This window comes from Lathamus discolor, chromosome 3 (assembly GCF_037157495.1).
Source record: "Lathamus discolor isolate bLatDis1 chromosome 3, bLatDis1.hap1, whole genome shotgun sequence".
In the NCBI taxonomy this organism is placed as follows: Eukaryota; Metazoa; Chordata; class Aves; order Psittaciformes; family Psittacidae; genus Lathamus; species Lathamus discolor.
The window spans coordinates 49818411-49839859 of NC_088886.1; the positions used below are offsets into that span (position 1 = coordinate 49818411).

The 21449-nt window shown below is 42.7% G+C and overlaps 1 protein-coding gene across 1 annotated transcript; it reads left to right on the forward strand.

The window, feature by feature from the left end:
• Positions 1–2494: 2494 nt before the first annotated feature.
• MSL2 (MSL complex subunit 2) lies at positions 2495–21176 on the forward strand. Its single transcript, XM_065675127.1, has 2 exons — positions 2495–3282; positions 17233–21176. Exons 1-2 carry the CDS (start codon positions 3141–3143, stop codon positions 18828–18830), a joined length of 1740 nt encoding a protein of 579 aa, XP_065531199.1. The 5' UTR covers positions 2495–3140; the 3' UTR covers positions 18831–21176.
• Positions 21177–21449: the final 273 nt, after the last annotated feature.

The window sequence follows — 21449 nt, forward strand, 5'->3', positions numbered from 1 at the left end:
CTCAGCAGCCTGATCCAAGGTCACACAGCTGCACCCCATCAGAGCTGGCCTAATGCACAGGCAGTCAGCCAAACCCCTGAAGGCAGGGGGAAGAGGTTGCAGAGCTTGTTGGTGTTCTCAAGACTCTAATATTTAGTCTCACCACTCTATTTGTCCTAGATTTCAAACAGCTGAGGACCTAAACCAAAATGTTTGAGTAGCACGACAGAATAGTGATGCTGATAGACCACAATCAATAGAGGTAGAAAAAATTACATCTCCTTCTTGGACCGCACTGTTAGAAACATGAACCCTCTACTTAAGGGTCTGACTAGAGGAAAAGTCAAATTCAGCACATCAACCAGCAACAGTGGGAAGGAAAAAAGCATTATGGGCTTCCTTTGGTCAAAAGAGTATGACCTAGTCAATCTTGCTACTCTTGCAATTTCAAATTACCATAGTTTTCAAGATTTTAATAAGTTTTACTTACAGTTCTAGAGCATTTAGATGCAGTTCTTCTTAGATGGAAACCTACTTATTTAGCTCTATCAGGGAATATGACGATAGTGCTGTGGATGGGGTATTGAGGTTTGCTCCTGGAACACTACTGATGGCAACTGTTGAATCTAGCTCATGTATGTTACCCAGGAGGAGTATATCCCAGAAATTAGCCAAGATTGGTAGAACTCTTTGGATGTTGGGTGTTAAGTCAGTTCCTTGCATAACAGCCAGAGAGCAGTGTGAGATATAGTTGGGAGGGGTTGAGATGAGAGTGTTCAGGTCACTCTGGAGTTTGGCAGAAGATGTGATACAGGGAGGTGTGTATGAGAATGTGTGCTTGGTGGGAAATTGCTTGAATGTTATTTCAGTTTGTTGGCTTGGTTCAGCACTTAAGGTGTTTCTGGCAGTAAGCTGAAGAAGGAATTGGGCCTTTTACAGACAACATACATGTAGGCTGAGGGTGAGAATGAAGATGCTGTGCCATGAAATAAAGTCGGGTTAGGGACTGAACGTGTCCAAGGAGTTATGGCCCATAGGTGGCATATTGAGTGTTTGCTGGGAGGCCAAAAGGGAGATGTGGGTATATGTTAATATGAGAATATTAATAATATGCATATTAATATGAGAAATGCACCAAGTGAGCACACAGGGGCTGTATGTGGGCTATGTTAAAACAGTGTCTGGTGAGGAATGAGCTGTACAGCTTGATGAGGACCAGCAATGCTAACTGTGTATTAGTAGTCAAGACCCAAATTCCTTCATTTTGTATGCACACTCATTTTGCGTTGGGCTGGAAAGCTGAAGCTGGGGGGCATTCATGAAGAGAACAACAAACAAAAAGATGGAGGTGGAACTCCTTCATTAGGGAGGTTGGAACTAGATCTTAAGGTCCTTTCCAACCCTAACTATCCTGTGATTTAGTTTAATGTGGGCAGCTCTAGGTGAACACAGAGAGGGACAAGTGGGAAAAAAGAGAGGTTCTATCAGATGGTTCCCCAAAAGGCCAAGCACGGAGAGGACTGCTTTGATGGCCCTGGCTGTGTTGCAACACAGGATCTGGAGATGGGTGAAATGGCCGCAGTGGTGCTTACAGTGGAAATATCTGAAGTTCCTTCCACATGTCCCCAGTGACCTAAAACCTGATGAAGATAAAATAAATCCCTCCTGTGCCCGTATCTTGGTCATACCTGCCAAAACCTGTGGATCCACTGCTGTGTTATATATTAGGGTCTCCAGAGTGCTGGTATGGGCAGCAAGAACACTTGTGGTAAGCTTCTGGCTACTCAGCCTTGTGTAGGCAGCTGGTGGTGTCCACTGGGGCATCCAGACCGCATCTGAAAAGGGTGTGTTTTGCAGGTCCTGTGCCATATCTTCTAAGGACCTCGTAGGCCCTGCAGCTCTCTCACTTTGAAGGTATACACACTGAACTTGCTCCTTGCTAGGTGATAGGGGGGGGCCCAGTCAGCACCCCGGCATCTCAAGCCCAGCCGGAAACCTGATCTATTTGACAGGCCTGGCTGCAGGTTCCAGGATGACATAAGGCAGAGGCGGAGCCTGATTCCTCAGCCCGAGAGGTGAGCGGAGGCACTCGCCATGACAGGAGCACGAACCAGTGGCCGTGCCCAGCGGCCCCAGAGGCGCGGCTGCCCGTGAGGTGGAGGCCCTGAGAGCAGGCGTAAGCCTGACCACCCGGGGCACGGGGGCAGCCCACGCACCGGGGGGGCTCCGCCGGCAGCCGACCCCGCCCGCCTGGCGAGGGAGCGGCGGTGGCGGCCCGCCCTCCGCTGAGCGGAGCGGGGTGAGGCGGCCGTTGGGGCGGCCGTTGGGGCGACCGTTCGCCGCGGCGCGCGCTCCCTCAGGCCGGCGCCGCGCCCAGGCCGAGAGCGGCAGGGCAGCCCCGCTCCCCGCTAGAGGGCGCTGCACCACTCCCCCCCCAACCCCCCCGCCCCGCGGGATGGGCCCCCTCCGCGGGGAGGGCAGCGTCCCGGCCGCGCATGCGCAGTGCAGGGCGCTGGACGGCAGCGGCGATGGCTCCGCAGTGACGGTTGGACCTAACGGTTGCTATTGACATTGCGGCGCGGATCAGGCGGCGGGTCCGGCCCCGCGAGCGGCGGCCGCGCAACCGGGAGCCACCGGCCCCGCGGAGGAGGCCGCGGCGGCGCCGCGGTGATGCGGCCGCGCTGAGGCCCAGGTGCATCCGCCTCCCTCCCCCGCCGCCGGAGCGGGCAGCGCGGCCCGGCCCGCCGCCGCCCTGAGCTGGCTTCGCGGTTCCTCCCTGCGGCCGCCGCTATGCCGGGCCGCCGCTGAGGCAGCGTCCGCTCGGAGAGGAGCAGGGCCCCGGGGAAGGCGGCCCGGCATGGCCCGCAGTCTGGAGTAGCGCCGCCGCCTTTCCCTGCGCTGTGTGGCTGCGGGCGGGCCGAGGCCGCTGCTCGGGAGCGAGGCCCCGCTGGAGGCGGAGGAGGAGCCAGCGCGGCCCCTCTGACAGGGCCGCCGGGCCGCCGCGGCCTCCGCGCTGCCGCCGCCGCGCGGCTCCAGGTGGCCCCGGACCAAGGTGACACCCGGCCTGCCCCCGCCCCGGGGCCACCTGCCCCCGCGGCCCGCACGGACTCGGCGGCGCGCCTTCTTCTCACCCCGGAGCCGGCGGCGTGCGAGCGGCTGCGATGAACCCGGTGAATGCCACTGCTCTCTACGTTTCAGCGAGCCGCCTGGTGCTCAACTACGACCCTGGAGATCCCCAGTCCTTTACAGAGATTAACAAGCTCCTGCCCTACTTCAGGCAGTCCCTCTCCTGCTGCGTTTGCGGTGAGGATCTTTCTTTTGTTCCCTGCACAATGAGCCTCCCCCCGGGGCTCCCCGCACGGCGCTGCGGGGCGGCCCTGGGCCGCGCTGCCCGCAGAGCCCGCCTCGGTGTTGCCCCCCCGGGTTGCCTTCACCCCGGCCTCCGGAGGCAGCGCTGCAGTAGGGCTCTTCCCGCCCCGCACGGCGGCGGCCCACGAAACTTTGCTCAGCCTTTGGCTACGGCGTCCCTGCGCCCGGGGGAACCTCTCGCCTCCGGGGAGGGGGCCCACGTGGGCGGCCGCGGTTCTCCCGCGGGGGGCAGCGGCCCCGGGGGGCGCGGCGGGGGAACCGCGGTAGCGGTGTGGTTGTTGAGCCAGTTGGGAGAGGCGGAGTGGAAATATTGCTGGTTTAAACCCGCCCCCCTCCTCCCGGGCAAAAAACCAACCCGAACGGGGGGAAGGCTGCGGCAGTAATGGTAAAAAATAAAGAGAGGCGTCAGGGGTCTGCATGTTTAATAGCCTGGCAAGCTACACAGGAAATAATCTGTTGGGGTTTTTTTGTTGTTGAGAGACTGTGTTCTCCCCCTAAAACGCAACGCTTTATTATGGTCACTTTATTTGCTAAAGGCTATGGTAGTTATTAGTGGTTATTGAGATGCACTGGTATAGTGGAGTTAATTGCTTTCAAAAAGTGATGACTAAAAGAAAGCGTGGTAAAAGATACTCAAAACAATATACAGAGCATAGGGGCAGGGAAATAACTTTTTACAACCCCCCCTTTTTTTTTTGTTTTTTTGTTACCTCCCTGAAAGGTAAAGAACAAAAAATAATTCAGATGGAAAGCCAGGAATTTTAAGTACAAAGAAATAATATTTGGGTTTGTTGTTTTGTGTTTTTTTTTCTTTTTTTGTGCAATGTATGGAATTATCCTATAACAGTAATTACCATAAAAGCAAATAGGCTGAAAGGCTGCTGGGATTTCCCTGCTTCTTCTCCCCAAAAGAAAGAGCATTCTGCATGTTGTGGGCAAAGGCAGGTATCTGGAATTTCAGTGTTGCAGTCTTGGGGAACATTGGGAAGGAATGGAATTCTGCTGTATTTATGAAGTGGGGGCATGTGTCTGTTCCTGGTAGGAAGTTGCGGAATAGGCTGTCAGCCTTTCTTGAACTTCCCCTTGGAAGCCTTGGTCAGTGTTGGGAGAGGGACTCTGAGCTCTCAGCTATCTCAGCTGATCAGTCCTTTTTTTCCTCTGTTAGTTTCAAGTCCTGGCCCTGTGTATGTTTGTATTTTCTTAACTGAGTGGACTTACATCCGCTATGTTTGCATCTTTGCTAATGTGTGTGGTCACACTAAGATTTAATCGAATTACTGGGGTTCAGAAAGCTAAATAATTTATTTACAGGATCAGGATTTCAACTGTTGAGGCTGCTAAACTAGTGCTGGATGCTTCCTATCCTGTAGCTATTGGCTCCTCCCACTTAGAGTCTTAGAAAATAGCGATCTGTTTGTACTGGGAAAGGGGGAGCCTGTTCCCAGGATCACTGCGTCGTCATTTCCTGCAATAATTTGTCTAAGGTTTGTTTTTTTTCCTCATGTAACCCTGATGTCAGTATCGACATATCGATTCACCTCTACTCTTTTGCTCTTGCTTATTATCCTCAGCCCTGTTAATTCAAATTTCTGATTTTTTTCTATAAATTCACCTTTCTTTTGGTCAGTCACCAGACTGCTTTTGCCTAAAAATATGCTAACATTTTCCTGATTTATTTCTTTTTTTTTTATTTTTTTAAATAAGATATTTACATAGGGACTATGTGCATCTAACTGCTGTGCTGTCTGGCCTCTCCAGTGCGAGAATGCTCTTCTGAAATGTGTTCTTTGTTCTCTTTGCCTTGACTTCTTCCCTTCTTGGCCTTTTGCAATCTTATTTTTACACTCTGTGCTATTGAAATTGTCTATCTTTAATTTGTCCCTTGTCAAATTCCTGAGCTGTTTTACTCTTCTTCAGCTTTTCTTGCTTGGCTTTTCTGTCACTCTCAGTTTGGTAAAGCAAACCATGCTTTTTAGTTTGTTCTCTTCTATTGACTGTTCTTATCTACAAACTACTTCTTGATGGTACCACTTTCTCTTCATCCCTTATTTTCTTTGAATCTTAAAGTTATTGCTTTGGCTTTGTTTGTTTTTCCTACTGTGGCTAGCTTTCAGGTAACTGCAGCTGCTGTTTGTTTCAAATTAGAATTCCTCAGTATTATGTCTCTGTGTCCTGGGCTCCTGTTTGTGGTGTGGTAGCATACAGAGGCCTCAGTAAATACCAGGCTCTTTGTGGAGCCATACAGTAAAATACAGTTTCTGTCCTGCAGAATTAGTAGAGTGTCTGTCTTGAACCTGCAGGCAGTCATGGGAGAGTGGTCCAGCCCGATACAAAACTGCTGGCCAGTAGTCATAAATCTTCAGCTGAGGCTGGTAAAGGCAAATTCACCTTCTTGTTGGACCTTTCTGTTTCTTTTCTCCCACTTCTGTCATAGGTGAGTGTTGGTGCCTCTTGATGTTTGGCCCTCTGACCTTGCTATGGTATTTTTAAAATCCTTTTCTCTTTGTACATGTTAGTGCTAAGAGCTGTGGAAGGTGTCCCTGCCTATGGCAGGCAGTTTGGAACCATATGGTCTTTAAGGTCCCTTTTAACCCATTCTGTGATTACTTTGTGACATGTCATGATCAAAAGAGTAAATGCTATGATGATCCAAAACTTTATATTGTACAGGGTTTAAAAGTATTTAAAAGGTTTTCAGATGCTCATTTCTTTCCACTTTACTTGTATTTTTAGGCTATAAGATGCAAATATCTGGGTATGGGTTCATTCATGTACACAGAACTTTGTGAGTGTCTGGTACTTCCCTTGCACAGATCTTAGCAGGATGCTCTCTTGACTGTGATGTCTAAAAATCATGATTTGTTGAAGAAATGCTGCATGAATTACCAGTAATGCATAAAACCGCTACACTTGGTTAGTCTCAAGTGTTGGCCTTCTGGGACTTCCCTTGGGAAATTACTCCCAAAATTAGTGCTCCTTATGTCATCAGCCTTTCCTCAGTATTTAATCTCTCTGAATGCATTCTGTAATGCTTTGTTATGATGTAGTTATTAATTCTACTGTCAAGATTCTTCCTTTAAGTTTAGAGGATTGTTTTTAGAAGAAATGAGTGACAGCTATGTAAATCAACTAACATTATTGTGCTTTCACTATTTTCTCAATGCACTAGACATAAGCCAGGTCACTTTCTTTTGATTTAATAGTCTTTTAAACCAGCTCACATAGTAAGGGTGGAAGAAGTTTTTTGGACCCACATAACTGTGAAATTAAAGCTCTGATTTTAGATTCAAATTGGCAACATACGCAGTTCCATCAGTAGAAAGTCAATGTAAATCCAGTATGCCATTGTAAGTCAGTTACATCTGTTCTAGGTGGATTTGAGGTCTCCCTCTTGCCTAATGGGTTATAAAGGTGAAATTATGTTGATGATACAGCAATGTATGTTTCTAAGATTTAAGTGGGATCATGTGATAGTTTCCTAGATGGTGTCATAGGTAATGCATCATACTTTTACAGACACAGTATTTCCTAGAGCTTCTAAAACATAAAAATAGCCGCTCCTGAGTGTGCATTAGACAGAAGGTATGTGCCTTTATGTGTTTTGGGGATGTGAAATCTGAGTTTTTGTCTCTGGACTAAAGTGATTATTATTAAATTGCACATTAATGCCATATTTAATTTAAAAATAGTTTAGTAGATGTGAAATCTGAGCTTCAGTTTCTGGACTAAAGTGATTATTATTAAATTGCAGGTTAATACCATATTTAATTAAAAAATAGCTTAATAGAATTTATGTATCAAACTTCTGTGCTTTAAAATACTGTCTACTGGGATAAAAGTCTTCTTAAAAAGTGCTTTTCTCTGTTTCAAATACCATGTAGCTTACTGCAAGTCATCCAAAGGTTCAGTTGGCTTTTCAGCATTAACAGCCTTCTTTGAAATTCAGTTACGATGCTTGTGAAAGACACATTGCCAGTCAGGTCAGCTTAGCTTTTTACCTAAGTGGAAAACTTCATCCTGAAACCTCAGAAAGATACTGAAAAGGTGTGTGAAAGATTGTTATTGCTCATATCAAACGTGAAGGTGCATGAAAGAGAGTATGGCTTTAGGACAACACTTTGTTTGACCAGGAACCCAGCTGTAGAAATACAGGATAAGAATACAGTTCCTGCCTTAAACATCCTGTAAGTCCAGTAAGGGGATGTGAGACAACATGTGGCTTAAGGGAGATTAAGAGGTAGGACAGAACAAAGAAACAATGTGCCAGTACTGGCTGGCACCTTACACAGCTCCTGTCAGTTTTGTTCTGCTGTTGTTCTTGACAGTTTTAGTTAGATGGTTGAAGGCTAAATGGTAAAGTAGCATTATGGAAGCAATTCCCAAGTATGGGAAATGGCATGGATTACCAAAACCACAAAAAATGTTGACTTTTTGTTTCCCTATAGAAAGATTAGCATAGGAATGTTATTTCCATCCTGCTCATGTCCTTCAAAGAATGTTGGGTGACACCTAAATAGGTTGAAGCTTCCTAGAAATGCAGTTTCTGGTTGCTGAGATGGAAGAAGGCAGAAGAAACCAATCCCACTACTAATGAAACTTAATTATATGCATGATACTGGATTTTCTGTTTTGGATGTGAGCCATGATTGAGTTCAGTCTGGATTAAGAGTGTTACAGTGAGAAGGCGTGTTTATGTTTTGTGATGGAGATTTCATTTCTTGTCCATTCTCCCTAGATTAAGGAGAGTGAAGATAGATTCATGATCTGTGCTTCCAGACGAGCAGCCTTTTATGTTTGAAAAGTGATCTGGATCAGTGCTTTTTAAGATATTTTTCCATTGATATTTTCTTCTTTTCTCCATTTTCAATGATGAAAAATGCTGTCCAGCTATCACATATTGGTAATTTTTAAAAGTATGTTATGTTGCCCTTAAAAATTACATGAGCGGTTGCCAAAAGACTTCAGAATTTCTGAAGAATGTGCAAAATAACCGGAACCTTTGAAACAGTCACCAGGGAGCATGGACTACAGGACTAAGTACCTATCAAATACCTTTTGCTGCAGGTATTCTTCTTTTGGAGATAACCAGCATGGGCAGTTGTCTCTAAAATGTTATCTCTGAATACACCCACTTTTAGCCAGGAACATGTTGGATGATTTTTCTTCCTCTTAAGATCTCCTTACTTAAATTCACTGTTTCCTGTTTTTAAATCCTGTGTGTGACTCCTAGGAGAGCTGCTTTTTCAAGGTTGTCTGCATTGTACTGAATAAGTTTTGATAGCATAAAGTTGTACCATTTGAATTTAAATTGGTTTCTAACCTAAAAATACTCCAGTCTTTGAAGAAAATTGAGGAGTAGGAAGAGAAGTAGCTGTTGTTTCCACTGTTGATTCCAACTGGTTGATAGTGGGCTTCAAAAGAGGGTCACAAAATGGAGATTGCAATATTGTCTTCTGATGTGATTTGAGATGAGAGTGTGTTTCTCATTACAGCAGTGGGAAATGATGGATGGGTTTTTGATGGTTGCCTGAGGATATTGATTAAATCGATTGCATTTCAGAGTGTTTGAAGAAAAGTTAATGTGTTGCCAAAAGGCATCCTTATTGGGACAACTTAGTTGTTTGGGTCTATGGACATAGTGCGATCAAACACAGATTTCTTCGGGTTTGTTTTCTTAGTATGTTATGATTTACAGGTTAGGTTGACTACATATGGAGTAAGCAGTTGCTGGATATTATGTTAGAATTTTTTGTGAGGCCAGAAAAGATTTTTTCCAACTACTATATGACTTGAGAAATACTGCACAGCACAACCTTTCTTGAAATACTGCACAGCACAGCCTTTCTTGATCAGTGTGCTTCCCAGATAGTGCTTTCCAACGATTTCCCTGCTTTTATGGGAGGATTCACCTTGGAGTCTTTCAGTGATGTAATTTGTTATTCCCTGAGCCTTGCAGTCACAGCACAGGGCTTGCTCTTTCTTCAGTGGCCTTGAAGAGGACAGTTTACTTTAAGATTGTGCAGTTCATGCTGTGAATGTTTTTGTTTGGTGGGCAGAAATCAGTTTTCATTACTTCTTAGTTTGCTCAGAGGATATGATCAACTTGATCTATAACTTTCAAAGCAAGTTTTAGGAGTATTTATGCTGCATGGAAGCATGTTACATTAGTCTTATACCCATAGGAGGAATGTTAACTTTGCTATTTAAAACCTTTTAAGATACAGCAACCTTGACTTCTGGAAAACATCATTACATGGAAATTTGACATCGGATGGTGAAAAAGATGAATTTATCTCTTTGAAATTTGTGCCTCAGCAAGCTTGAACTTCTCCATGTAGTTTGTTAAAAATACATCTAGAATTTTTCTAGGCTGTTATTTTGTAAACAAAAACACTTTCAAACAGAAACACAACTTTGACATAGGACTTGGTAAAATATGTTCTGTTGTTTATTGTGCAGGGGGTGGAGTCAGAGAACAAAGCAGGCCCTTCTACAGTTAAAATGCAATTTGTTGTCATTTTCTGTGGTGATGGTTTTTTTCTTTGAACTTTAGCTAAAGACACTGACTGTATTTCTATACAGAAAAATAGGCCAACTGTATTCTTACCATGGTTAATTTGGGTTCCCATGGTGCTCAGACAAAAATAGTGCAGGTTTTTGTTTTTTTTTTTTTCCAAATAGTTGTAGAATCCTTAGTTCTTTAGTCACAAGCATCCCTATATGAGGGTAATAATTTTTGTAGCTAATTTTTCATTGTTTGTTGACGGAGGATGCTCAGATCTATTCAGCAGCTACCAGAATATTTTCTCTGATAAAACTTTGAAATAAGTTGTTGCTTTTATTTTTCATTTATTTTTAAATGCCTTTTTGGTGCGTCCTCCATGTTTCTGTTTCATCTGATGAGGATTCTGTTAACCTGTTAATAGTTATGAATGTCTTTGGACAAATTCTAGATGCACTGTTGTAATTGTGATCCAAAAGCAAGGTTTTTATTTATTGTTTGGTTGAAGAAATGCTATCAGTTAATTCACAGGTAAACTCTTGCTGTCTCAGATCTGAAAAAGGATTCCGTGCTGAAAGTCTTGAACAAGTTTTTCTACTTGTAGTTTTTGGGAGAAAAAAACTATTTCTGTCTAGAAAACCTTGTCTCACAAAGAACATTAAAGGATAAATAAATTTCTAGTGTTGTCGTTGTGAACTCCTATTACAGTCTGTAGACATAGCTTCAAAGTTGCGTGCTAGTAATATTGCACATGCCTTGTGTCTTCATGCTTCAGTCAAAGAGTGTGGTGGCTACAAATGCTGACTTGTTTTCTGAACGCTGGGAAGTAGGTGTAGGATACCTGGGTGATGGGCAGCACCTCTGTCTGGTGATCCAGTAGGTTTCTGAATGATGAGAGAAGTTGCCAACCATTTTTCTAACTGGGCAGTTTGTCAGGGCAGGGGTAGGACAAACTTCCGTCTGGTGAACCTGTCTCTTGACTTCAGTGCCGTATTTGTGAGCTGGATCAACCAGACCATGGTTTGGGCTCACCATCTTAAGCATATGGTTTGGAAGGGGTTTATGTTCTGGCTTGAGATTGGTGGAAGGAGACCTTTCACTGTTGTCTTGTCCTTGGTAGTTGTCCCTTGCACTAACCTCTCTTGAAGTTTCTCTGCGTTTGCGTGGATTTAGTCATCTTCTTTTCTAGTAAGTACCCAGATCTTTCACCCATGTAAAACAGATCTCAAACATCTGTTTTATTTTTCTACAGATAGTTACCAGACTTTTTTAGTCTATCATCAAATAGTTTTGTAAAAGCTACTGCTTTTGTGACTCTTTTGCATGTTTTGGTTTGAAACCTCATTGAGCTACTTATTCTTCAGTTGGATCTAGCTGATACTTTCTTAGATGAAAAGATGCAGTGTGGGGTTGAGAACGGAGCAATGCAGGGAAGGTGGGGGGGAAGCATCTTTTTCCTTTAGAGGCTGTTTCAGCTGAAGTGCTTGAGCAGCAGTAGATGGACTTCAGAAAGCCTATCTATGTGGTATTGCCCATAAATGAGAACTGCCTCCCATCCTTCAGGAGGTGGTTAACTCTGAAGCTAGAATGTAGTAATTTGTTAGAGCTTACTGCCTGTTGCTAATTATTTTAGTCGAAACAATCAGATCATGTTTAATCCAGAAATGAAAATGCTGAAAGTGTAGCAGAGCAATTATTAAATCTCCATCTTCTTGTTGTTACTTCAGAGGTGTTTGCTGAATATTAAGTGTAACATAGAGGTGTCTGTGTGCTGCATCAGATTGATTATAGCTTCCTGATTTTTAAAACTTGTTAGATTCACAGTGCTGTAGAATTGCTTACGTCTGACTAATCTAAAGTTCACAGAAGCTTTTTGTAATATTGGTTTTGAAATGCAATCACAGTAACTGTAATGTTTGATGTTAACAGATTAACTGGTGCAGGTGAGCTTTCTTCTCCCCTTCTTCATGGATGGGACACCTGCTTTTGCACTGTGGAGCAGATATGCCCCTTCAGTCAGGTAGAGAGTTCAAGGAGTAGAGGGCTGGGCTGTTGAGCTTTCCACTTGATTGCTGTGCAGTATAAAATGAGAGTGATTTCTGGTGATATGAATGCTGTTGAGGATTAAAGGCTCTTGGGCAGACAAATGTTGTCAGAGATTAACCCCAGTGATACATTTAATTCTACTTGTAACACATTTTTTTCTAGTTCTGCAGATTTAGATTTAATAGTTACATCATTATGAACAGTTTGAGTTGTTAAAAAAAGAAAAATATTATGTTTCAGCAGGCTTTTTCAAGGGTGCTAAGCTAGTTGTATGTGTTTACCCTCTTTTTTTTTGGGCATTGTATTTTTACCTTTGCTAAGGATGGGAATGGAAGGTGATCTGTTTCAAGTCTTCCTTTTCAGTGGATGTCATCCATTTGGAACACATTTGCTGGATAGGTACACCTAACAATTGCTTTGATTGCCAATTCTTCTCCTCCCTTTGGTCTGTGAGATACAATTTGCAGATGCTTCCCCTCTTCCTGCAGCTGTGAAGTAATGCTCATTAAGGAACACAATAGGAAGTATTCCTTGTGGTTTCAATGACCTCCCTCCTGTAAGCAGCCTTTCCAGGACAGCTGTGATATTTTGTAAATAATATATTAAAAGAATTTCGTCTGTTAGATGCTTCTTACTAATGGTAAGTGCTCAAATTAATGTAGATGTTGAATAAACTTTTCTGAAAGTAGGTGTTAAGAGTTGATGTTGTTTAGGGAAGGCCTTTTACTGGAGGCTTTGTAAGAACATGATGTTGCTTTTGTTGTATTAATAAACCCCTTGCAGAAGAGGGTGAGAAAAGATGAGGCAAAGTTTAGCAATACCGCATATTTAGGGTAGTAAAAGTTAAGGCCTGCATTAGGTAATTATGGAAAGATCTTGGACAGATGAATGATTGCACAATAAAACGTCAAATTACATTTAGCTTAGATAACTGTTAAATTATAAACATGGAAAAAGTATTAACTTCTCATTTTTTGTATCTTGCAGATCTATTTACATCTGTAAATTTATAGGAAGGGGTAGCATTGATGGCTGCCAGCCAAAAGTGAGATCTTGCCCTTGTGATGGAAAACTCCATAACAGCTCAGTACTGAGTATCAATTGAAAAGCAAAGCAAATGCTACAAATCAGGACTGGAATAGAGAATAAAATTGAGAACTATATTATGGCACAGTATAAGGCTGTGGTTCACCCGTATCTTATGTTGTGGTACTCCATCTCAGAAAAGGAACTGTGGAAGACTTAAGAGAAGGGTGACCTAATGTAGGGAACAACTTCTGTAGTCTGGAACAGAGACAACATTGAGGCTGATGTGGTAAACGTCTGTAAAACGGTGAATAGTGTTGAAGAGAGAAGTAGGGATTGACTGTTAACCTCATGCAACATGAGAACCAGAAATTGACAGTGGAACTAATAAGACGTTCTCAGCACAGTGGGGCCTTCTGGTCAAAGCCTGCTGCGATTACATTTGAAAGAGGGAAAGAGATGAAGCAAACCTAAGGAGAGCATCTGAGGGGTACTGAGTCCATGGAAACCCCATCTTGCATGAGAAATACCTCAGCTAATGGTTAGTTAAAAGCTGGGCAGGTATTAGAAGTTTATTTGCCTTGTTCTTACTCTTTCCCCCAAGCATCTGGTTTTGGCCGCTAGTGATACGGCCCGCTGGGTTAGATGGATCTTTGGTCTAACTCAGTGTGATTATAGGAGTTTGAGGATGGGCTAGGTAACATCTTAGAATCCTTCCTGGCTTTATTTTCATGGTGGAGTTTATAATCACCATCTGGGAAGATCTGGAAATTTGCAGCACCAAGTGAGTGTTATGGCTTAGTAGCCCTACAGCCCAGCAGTTTGCAGTGTAACAGAGCTTAGTACCTCAAGATTCTGGGCAGCAACTCTGGTGGTGTCTTTCTGGTAAATTGCTGCTGACTTATTATTCCCTCAGTATTAAAATAATGAAACTTAATTTTCTGTGAATTTGCATCTCATGGTTGACTCTTTATCTTAACATTACTAAAGCTGAAAAGAGTGATAGGTGCCACAGAATCCATACAAGAGAGACTCTAACTGAAGAATGAATATTCAATGAGATTTGAACTGAAGCTGAAAACACTCCCACAGCACAGGCATTCCTGATGTCTCTCATGTAGGTTGACTGGCATTTACCAAGAGTAACTCGCCCTCTTCTTCAGTGAGAGCATGTGAAGTGTTTTATCTTGTCTCTCCGTCTGTTTGGGTTTTTTTCCTCAAAGCTTCTGGAAATCTAAATTTTTCAGTATCCTTTTTTAGCATTCATACCCATTCAACAGTTCCAGCCAAATTTATTTTGGGAGAAATAAAATGCACAGTTGGTGATGACTTCTTTTTTTCCATCTAACTAAAAGTTAAAATGGTATATTGTTTACTTGGTCTCATCTCTGAAGTGCTTCATAATCTGTGAAGCACTGATCATTATAACTCATCCTTGGCCTCTTTTTGCTACTTATGATGATGCTAAGGACAGACCAAGGAGCACCCAACTCTGCTGCATTGGGTGTAATGCTGGTCCTGGATTTTGGTCCTGGAAGTGCTGTGGATGCACATAGTTGCATGATGGCTTCTAAGGTCTGAAAGCATTAAATGAATGAGAGTTAGGTGTGTTTGTCTCCTGCATTGGTCAGGGCATAGCTTTCTGCTTGTCCTGCTGGAAAGACTCAAAGATCCAGGAGGGACAGTTGTTTGTGAACTCCTTCTGCTGAAGGATGTGACTTTGGAAACTATCTAATGTGATTTATATACGCTCATTTTATTTCCCCCCATGGGAGTTAAGGAGTTTTCTCACAAGACCATGGTGGATGTCTTTGCCTACGTTGCTGCTTATATAATGTCATTTAAAGGGAACTTTTAAAAGAAATGAAAATTTCCACTGCAGGTTGGATTATGTGGCTTAATGTTCCACCTGTTGGCTTGAAATCTTCACTGCTTAACTTGAAGAGTGTTTTGTTACTTCTCATGGTGGGGTCTGGTGGAGTTACTCTTCCTCACTAGATCAGCAAAGAAAAGCTAAATACCTTGGCTCTGGTTGTGAAGTGCATTTCCCATCAAGTGTTGCTGTAACTGTGCTTTGAACCTTTCTCTGTTCTACAGTCTCTCCTCTTCAGTGCTTGTCCTGCACTTCTTTCAGTTGGCTTGTTCAAATACTGCACTGTTCCAGTGGCCACTATTCCAGGTTCACAGTGATGACATTTCCCAGTGTTTGACACTGTGTAGATGTGTGCTGGGTGCCACTGGCCAGCTTCCTAAATCATCACATTTTCTCTCAAGTTATAGAAAAATACAACATAATGAGCAATAAGAGTCAGTGCTGAAGTCATCAAAAATCAGGTTACATCAAGCCATTCTACTGAAAGGCAGCTCAGGTGGAGGCCTGGAGCAGCCCTTCTCCAAAGAGGTACTAGGGAATTGAGTTTTCAAAGGGAAATTGGGATAGTCTGCTTGGTCATGGAATGCAAGAAATACTGTGCTCATGCACAAAGTTGAATTTTCAAAAGTGGTTTGAACAGTGAAATTGTTGGGAAAGGATGAGGAACTACTTGTGAAAAGCTACAGAGTGAGGGACAAGTTTTGTATTGTAGGTGCTGTTACAGCCAAGGGTTAGTATGTCTTGCTCTTCTACCTGAGTGGCTTAGATTCTTGACTAAGGTAATAAAAGGTAGAAGGGATAGGGTTTATTCTGTAGCTGATAACTTGGGCAGCAAAACTAGGTCCAGTTAATTACAGCCCTACAGTGCACTGCCAGGACAATCAGTTACAGGACTGTATGATTAAAATTTCCTTGGTAAGTGAGTGATGAGGGAAAATATATTTGATATGTTTGGTGTTTTCTTAATCTGTCTGTTTCAATATATGCACTTTGCTTTCTCTTTCCAAATGGTTTAATTGTATTCTTGTGTTTATAGTAGCGTTGTTTTCACTTTGGAAAAATCTGGGTGAGAATTCACTGCTGCTTGTGAAAGGCTCCTTATGGGGAGAAAGGTCTGATCAAAGCTAGAAATCTGCTGCTTGGAAAGGAGGGGAAACCTGTTGCTGTAGATGCCTATAGATACTCTGAAATTTAATTTAGGTGTTAGAACATCTTTGGCCTAGAGCCAGCTAGAAATAGCAAAGCAATGCTGTCATTTCTGGATATAGTTACTACTCAGTTTAGCTGTATACAGGATTTCAGGTACCTCTCTTCTTTCACACTTTATCCTTTTATGTTATTTAGTTTGTTCTTAAGATGAAACCCAAAACATTTTTCAGGTTTTTACAGTTTCAGAGCTCTGGAGACATAACCTGCCAGCTTGTCAGCACTGGGTGTCTGACACTCCCTGTGCTGTCAGGTGTGTCAATTCCTTTAGCAACTGATTTTTGTTAGTATTTTATTCTTAACAGGAAGATTTCAGAGAAAATCCTTTCTTCTGAGGTCTTCACTCCTGCCTAGGCCCTGAGCTGTTGTTGACACCTTAAAGCATTTAAAAGCATCATGGCTGTGGCAGTACCACTATGTTAACGATTATTTCACTGATACGTGTCTGTGAATGGGAAAACCAGGAGCTACTACTCCCCAGGATGTGTTAATAGTTGCACTGTTGCACCTTCTTGTTTGGCACAGGCAATTACAGGGCAGTATAGCATTTCCCCCCCCTCCCCCCTTTTATTCAAATATATTACTAGGTACTTTATTCAGTGTTTGTGAGAGCTTATGGGATCCATTTAACTGCTCTTGCTTGTGAAGTTAGAAATTCTGTGGTGTAGTCATCGCAATGACTGTCAACAAAGCTAGGCTCTATTTTTAGTCCCAGCTAAATGAGAAGTAAACCAAAGTCTGCTGTGTCTTCTTTCCTTTAGGGGCTGGGATTTCATAATTCTCACATTCCTTTTAGAGTTTCCCTCTGCTCCATTGCCATTTGTTTTCACTAATTTCTTTACAATCTCTGCAGTAGCTCTTCATGGGAGTTTATTGTTGCAGTTTTGGTAAACTCCTAGGAATCTTGTGTGTTTTACAAGTTGCAATGGCAGAAACTGCTGAAGGGGACAAGAGCTTTGGTAGTGGCGTAGTTGAGAGGTTTCTAAAGGCTGTAGAGGCACAACAAATGATGGTGTGATGGTTTTCTTATGGTTTTTTTTAATGTTGTTTTAAAACCAGATAATGGCAGCTGTGAACATTTTTACCGGACAGTGTTTGGATGCTGTGTTCTCTTGTGGCCTACTGAAGGTTTTCAGGATATTTTGCTTTGATAGTACAAAAAATTGATCCCATGCTGTCCCAGAAACATGCCTTGGGTACATTGTAATCTTTCTCTTTCTTTTTTCCTTAGGAAATTTGCTACAAGACCCTATTGCTCCTACCAACTCCACATGTCAGCATTATGTCTGCAAAACGTGTAAAGGCAAGAAGATGATGATGAAACCATCATGTAGCTGGTGCAAGGACTACGAACAGTTTGAAGAGAATAAGCAACTAAGCATCTTAGTGAACTGCTATAAGAAACTCTGTGAATACATAACACAAACTCCGCTGGCACGAGATATTATCCAGGCAGTTGATTGTTCTGCAGATCTTTTGGCTTTGCTCAAAGATGGATCACCACTCCATGAAGAGACAGACAAATCTTCTGATACGGCCTTGGCTTTGTGTTTGACACATTCCCCAGTACCTTCAACCTCAGAACTCACAACTGATCCTCCAGCTAGTTTTACATCGATCCCTGAAAGCACACACAACATCGATATTAGAGGTTCTGTTATCAACGGGTTGCCCAATTGTAATGGGCTTTCGGTAGATAAACTTGGAGTGAATATTCCTTCTCCTGAACATGCAAACACAATTGATGTCTGTAGTACTGGAGAGTATATAAAAACTGAGGACATCTCCAGCAGCCTGCAGCCTGTGTGCGATACAGTTTCCAGTAGTGACTTGTGTACAACAGGCATCGACATCTGCAGTTTCAGTGAAGACATAAAACCAGGGGGCTCACTTCTCCTTAGTGTTGAGGAAGTTCTCCGGAGCTTAGAGACAGTTTCAAATACTGAAGTCTGTGATTCTAATTTGCAGCCCAGCTTGGAAGCCAACATGACTAACGGCCCTTTCCTGCAGCTTTCTCCCCCTCCTCTTAGCCATAACATTTTCATGTCCACAGACGCTTCTCCTCACGGGATCTCCTGTACAGCAGCGACGCCCAAGGTAGTGAAGTTAAACAGAAAGCGGTCTCGATCAGAAAGCGACAGTGAGAAAGTTCAACCTCTACCCATTTCCAGCATCATCTGTGGCCCAACACTGGGAGCATCAGCTCCTGTAACAGTGAAACAGGAAAATAAAATGTCTTTGCAGCCTATTGCAACTGTACCTAACGGAGGCACCACTCCCAAAATAAGCAAAACTGTGCTCCTGTCTAACAAAAGCATGAAAAAGAATTTGGAACATGCCCCTAAGAAATCTCACCCAAAAGCCAAACCAGGGGTGCTGAAAACAAAAGACAAAGCAAAGGAGAAAGTTCCTAGCAGTAATGTTATGCCGGGAAGCCCAACAAAAACTGTGTACAAAAAGCCACAAGAAAAGAAAGGGTGTAAATGTGGTCGTGCCACCCAAAATCCAAGTGTTCTTACATGCCGTGGCCAACGCTGCCCTTGCTATTCTAACCGCAAAGCCTGCCTTGACTGCATATGCCGTGGCTGCCAAAACTCATACATGGCTAATGGGGAGAAGAAGCTGGAGGCATTTGCAGTGCCAGAAAAGGCCTTGGAGCAGACTAGGCTTACTTTGGGCATTAATGTGACAAGCATTGCGGTGCGCAATGCCAGCACAAGCACCAGTGTAATCAATGTGACAGGGTCACCAGTAACGACGTTTTTAGCTGCCAGTACACACGATGATAAAAGTTTGGATGAAGCTATAGACATGAGATATGACTGTTGAATCTTTCTTTTCCCTGCCATCAGTAGGGGAACTGCTACAGTTTTAAGGCAGCTATGGTTCTGTTTAACTTGCTGGAGCTCCTGCATTTAGATCACTTGTATCAAGTGTTTTTCATTGCTATGTTATGTGTATTAGTGTCTGGGAAATAGTTGCAGAAAATGGAGGAGTTACCCTAAAACTGTTTTTAGTTCTTACAGCACCTCATAGTTTGAGATCAATTGCTGATGTAAATGATTTTATCACAAGATCTTTGGCAAGGAGTATATTAACCTCATTGTACTTGGTCATGCTTTGTGCTCAGTCAAAGCTTCTGCTTAAATGTAGAAAGTGGTATCTAGTTAGTCCATCTAAACTGTGCTAGATTATGGTGTAAATAATTACTGATTAGTTACTGTCACCATGACTAGAAAATAACCTGGTATTCCTGTAGGATATACAGCCCTGAGCTGGAGAATACAGTCTGAAAGGGGTAGATAATGTCTGAGTGTGAGAATTGGTTATCTACTCTGCAGAACAGCTTAAAAATAAAACAAGATTAGTACATATATTGAGAAAGCTTATTGCCCAAAAAGCAGCTTAGGCTCCAGAGGAGGACTAGGAAGCTCAGTTGGTCAGATATGAATGGCGAGTCCCCTTTAAGAACATCATAGTTTTTTCTTGACAGTTGTACAGGTCATGTTCCTGACTGTATGGCTGGGGTGAGAAAACTACTTGTACGCAAAGAAGGCTCAAGTTTTAGTAGTACCATTCAGTGCCTGGGATACAGGGAGACTTCCACAGCAGTTATCCCCAGAGGGGTGGGGGCATTGTGTGTCTGATGAAGTCTGTACTATAAGAGGCCTGGGACCTATCCCCTTGAGGGTAGTTCTTCACTGACAGGTATCTTCTCTCAGCTAGGTCAGAGGATCCATTGCTATCTAAGGCCAAGTATTTTGGATGTTTATTAGACAGAACAAGCTACGATAACTCACTCTACCCAGAATCTATCTCATTTTTTGTTTAAAGCAGCTTTCAAATGTCAGTGCTTTTCAGTATGGGCTAAAGGGCTCCAAAAGGGAAAAAAATCCCACAAAGTTGTCGAAGTGTTAAAATGAGAGTGTCTTTGTAGGAATTGAGCTTTATGCAAAAGAGTTTATATCAGTGTAATCTCTGAATAAGAAGAGTACAAGTGGAATAATTTAGTCTTGAATTTAGGGCTTTGTTGGCAGCCTAAAAAAGTAATTTTCCTGCGTGAAATTTTTCTTCTTTGGATGATACAGCACAAACAAAACATGGGCTGACTAGAACACACAACATTACCTTCTGATTTAAAAGCTAATTCCTGTTTTGACAGCATGTTAAATAGTATGTGAATTTTTTGAGTTACTTTACTGCTTCCACCTTTGCTTTTACTCATGCAGTGAACCCCGCCGCGCTTTCTGACCTAATGTGAGGTGTTTTTGATTTGGCACAAAGCATGTACAATGATGGTTCCTCACCTAAGAAATAAGCAAAAACCTTTGGACACAAATGACACCTCCTTTTGTTTTGTAGTGTACCGTGGTGTCATTCTCTGTGAATGTGGTCAGATCTTTTTGTTGGTTTTGGTTTGTTTTTTCCCCCCGTCTTTTTCGTGGGGTGGGTAGGGTGGGGGGTTAAAGCCATAGGAAGAAAAATGTGATGTACGTGTCCAGTCTGTACTTTTTTTGTTTTTGTTTTGCAAGAAGAGTTGAAAAATATTTTTGATAATGAGTAAATGGTGGAAAATGCTTCTTAGTATTCTTGTCTTTATTTGCCAACCCAAGTACCCAGGATCTGTGTTTTTTAGCCCTCATGAATGAGATTTAACAATGTCCTATTAAAATGTATTTAGTTAAACTTGTATGTGATTTTTGTGTTGACCCAAAAGGATCCTGCCATTTTCTAACTTGGTGGTTTGATGGTGACCTACTAATGTAAATCTGTTTATTAGTTCACTACATGTAAGAAAAGTAGCTGAACAAGAGTCTGATTTAAGGGGAGTGAACTACACAGTGTGGGTTGTTTCTGAATGCTTTTGCAGAGCTGTTAAAGTTTTGCTGAGATTGTTGATGGTACATTTATTAGGACTTTCATTAAATGAAATACATAGTACCTTTGCTCCAGAAACGTGGGAGAACTTGGAATCTTTACTATCTCACTGCTGCATTAAATGTGGTACCAAAAGTTGGAGAATTTAGGTCAAGTGTGTTTTGGAACCATGGACAGGAGAGCCCTGATCGTTAATGTAAAACTGCAAATGGTAGATTCAGGTTGTTTCTAAAAACATTTCCTTTTATGCTGCCACGTTCTTGAAATGTATATTAAAATTCAAATTGATTTAATAAATGTTAGTTTTCTAATTCTATTTTGCAACTGCTGAGGGCATCAGTGTGGCATATGTTGAACTTACTGTCTAAATACCACTTAGTCCATTGATGACTAATTCTGTAATTGTTTAAATTAGGGTTGGCTTGGTTTGGTTTTCTTAACCTCCTGGCTAACTGTTCTTGAATAAGCTGAGCAATGGAAAGGATCAGAATATTGGTGGAAATAATTGCAGTGGTTCTACTCTGAAAGACTTTAGTTTCTGGTTTATAGCAATAGTACTGTGTGGGACCT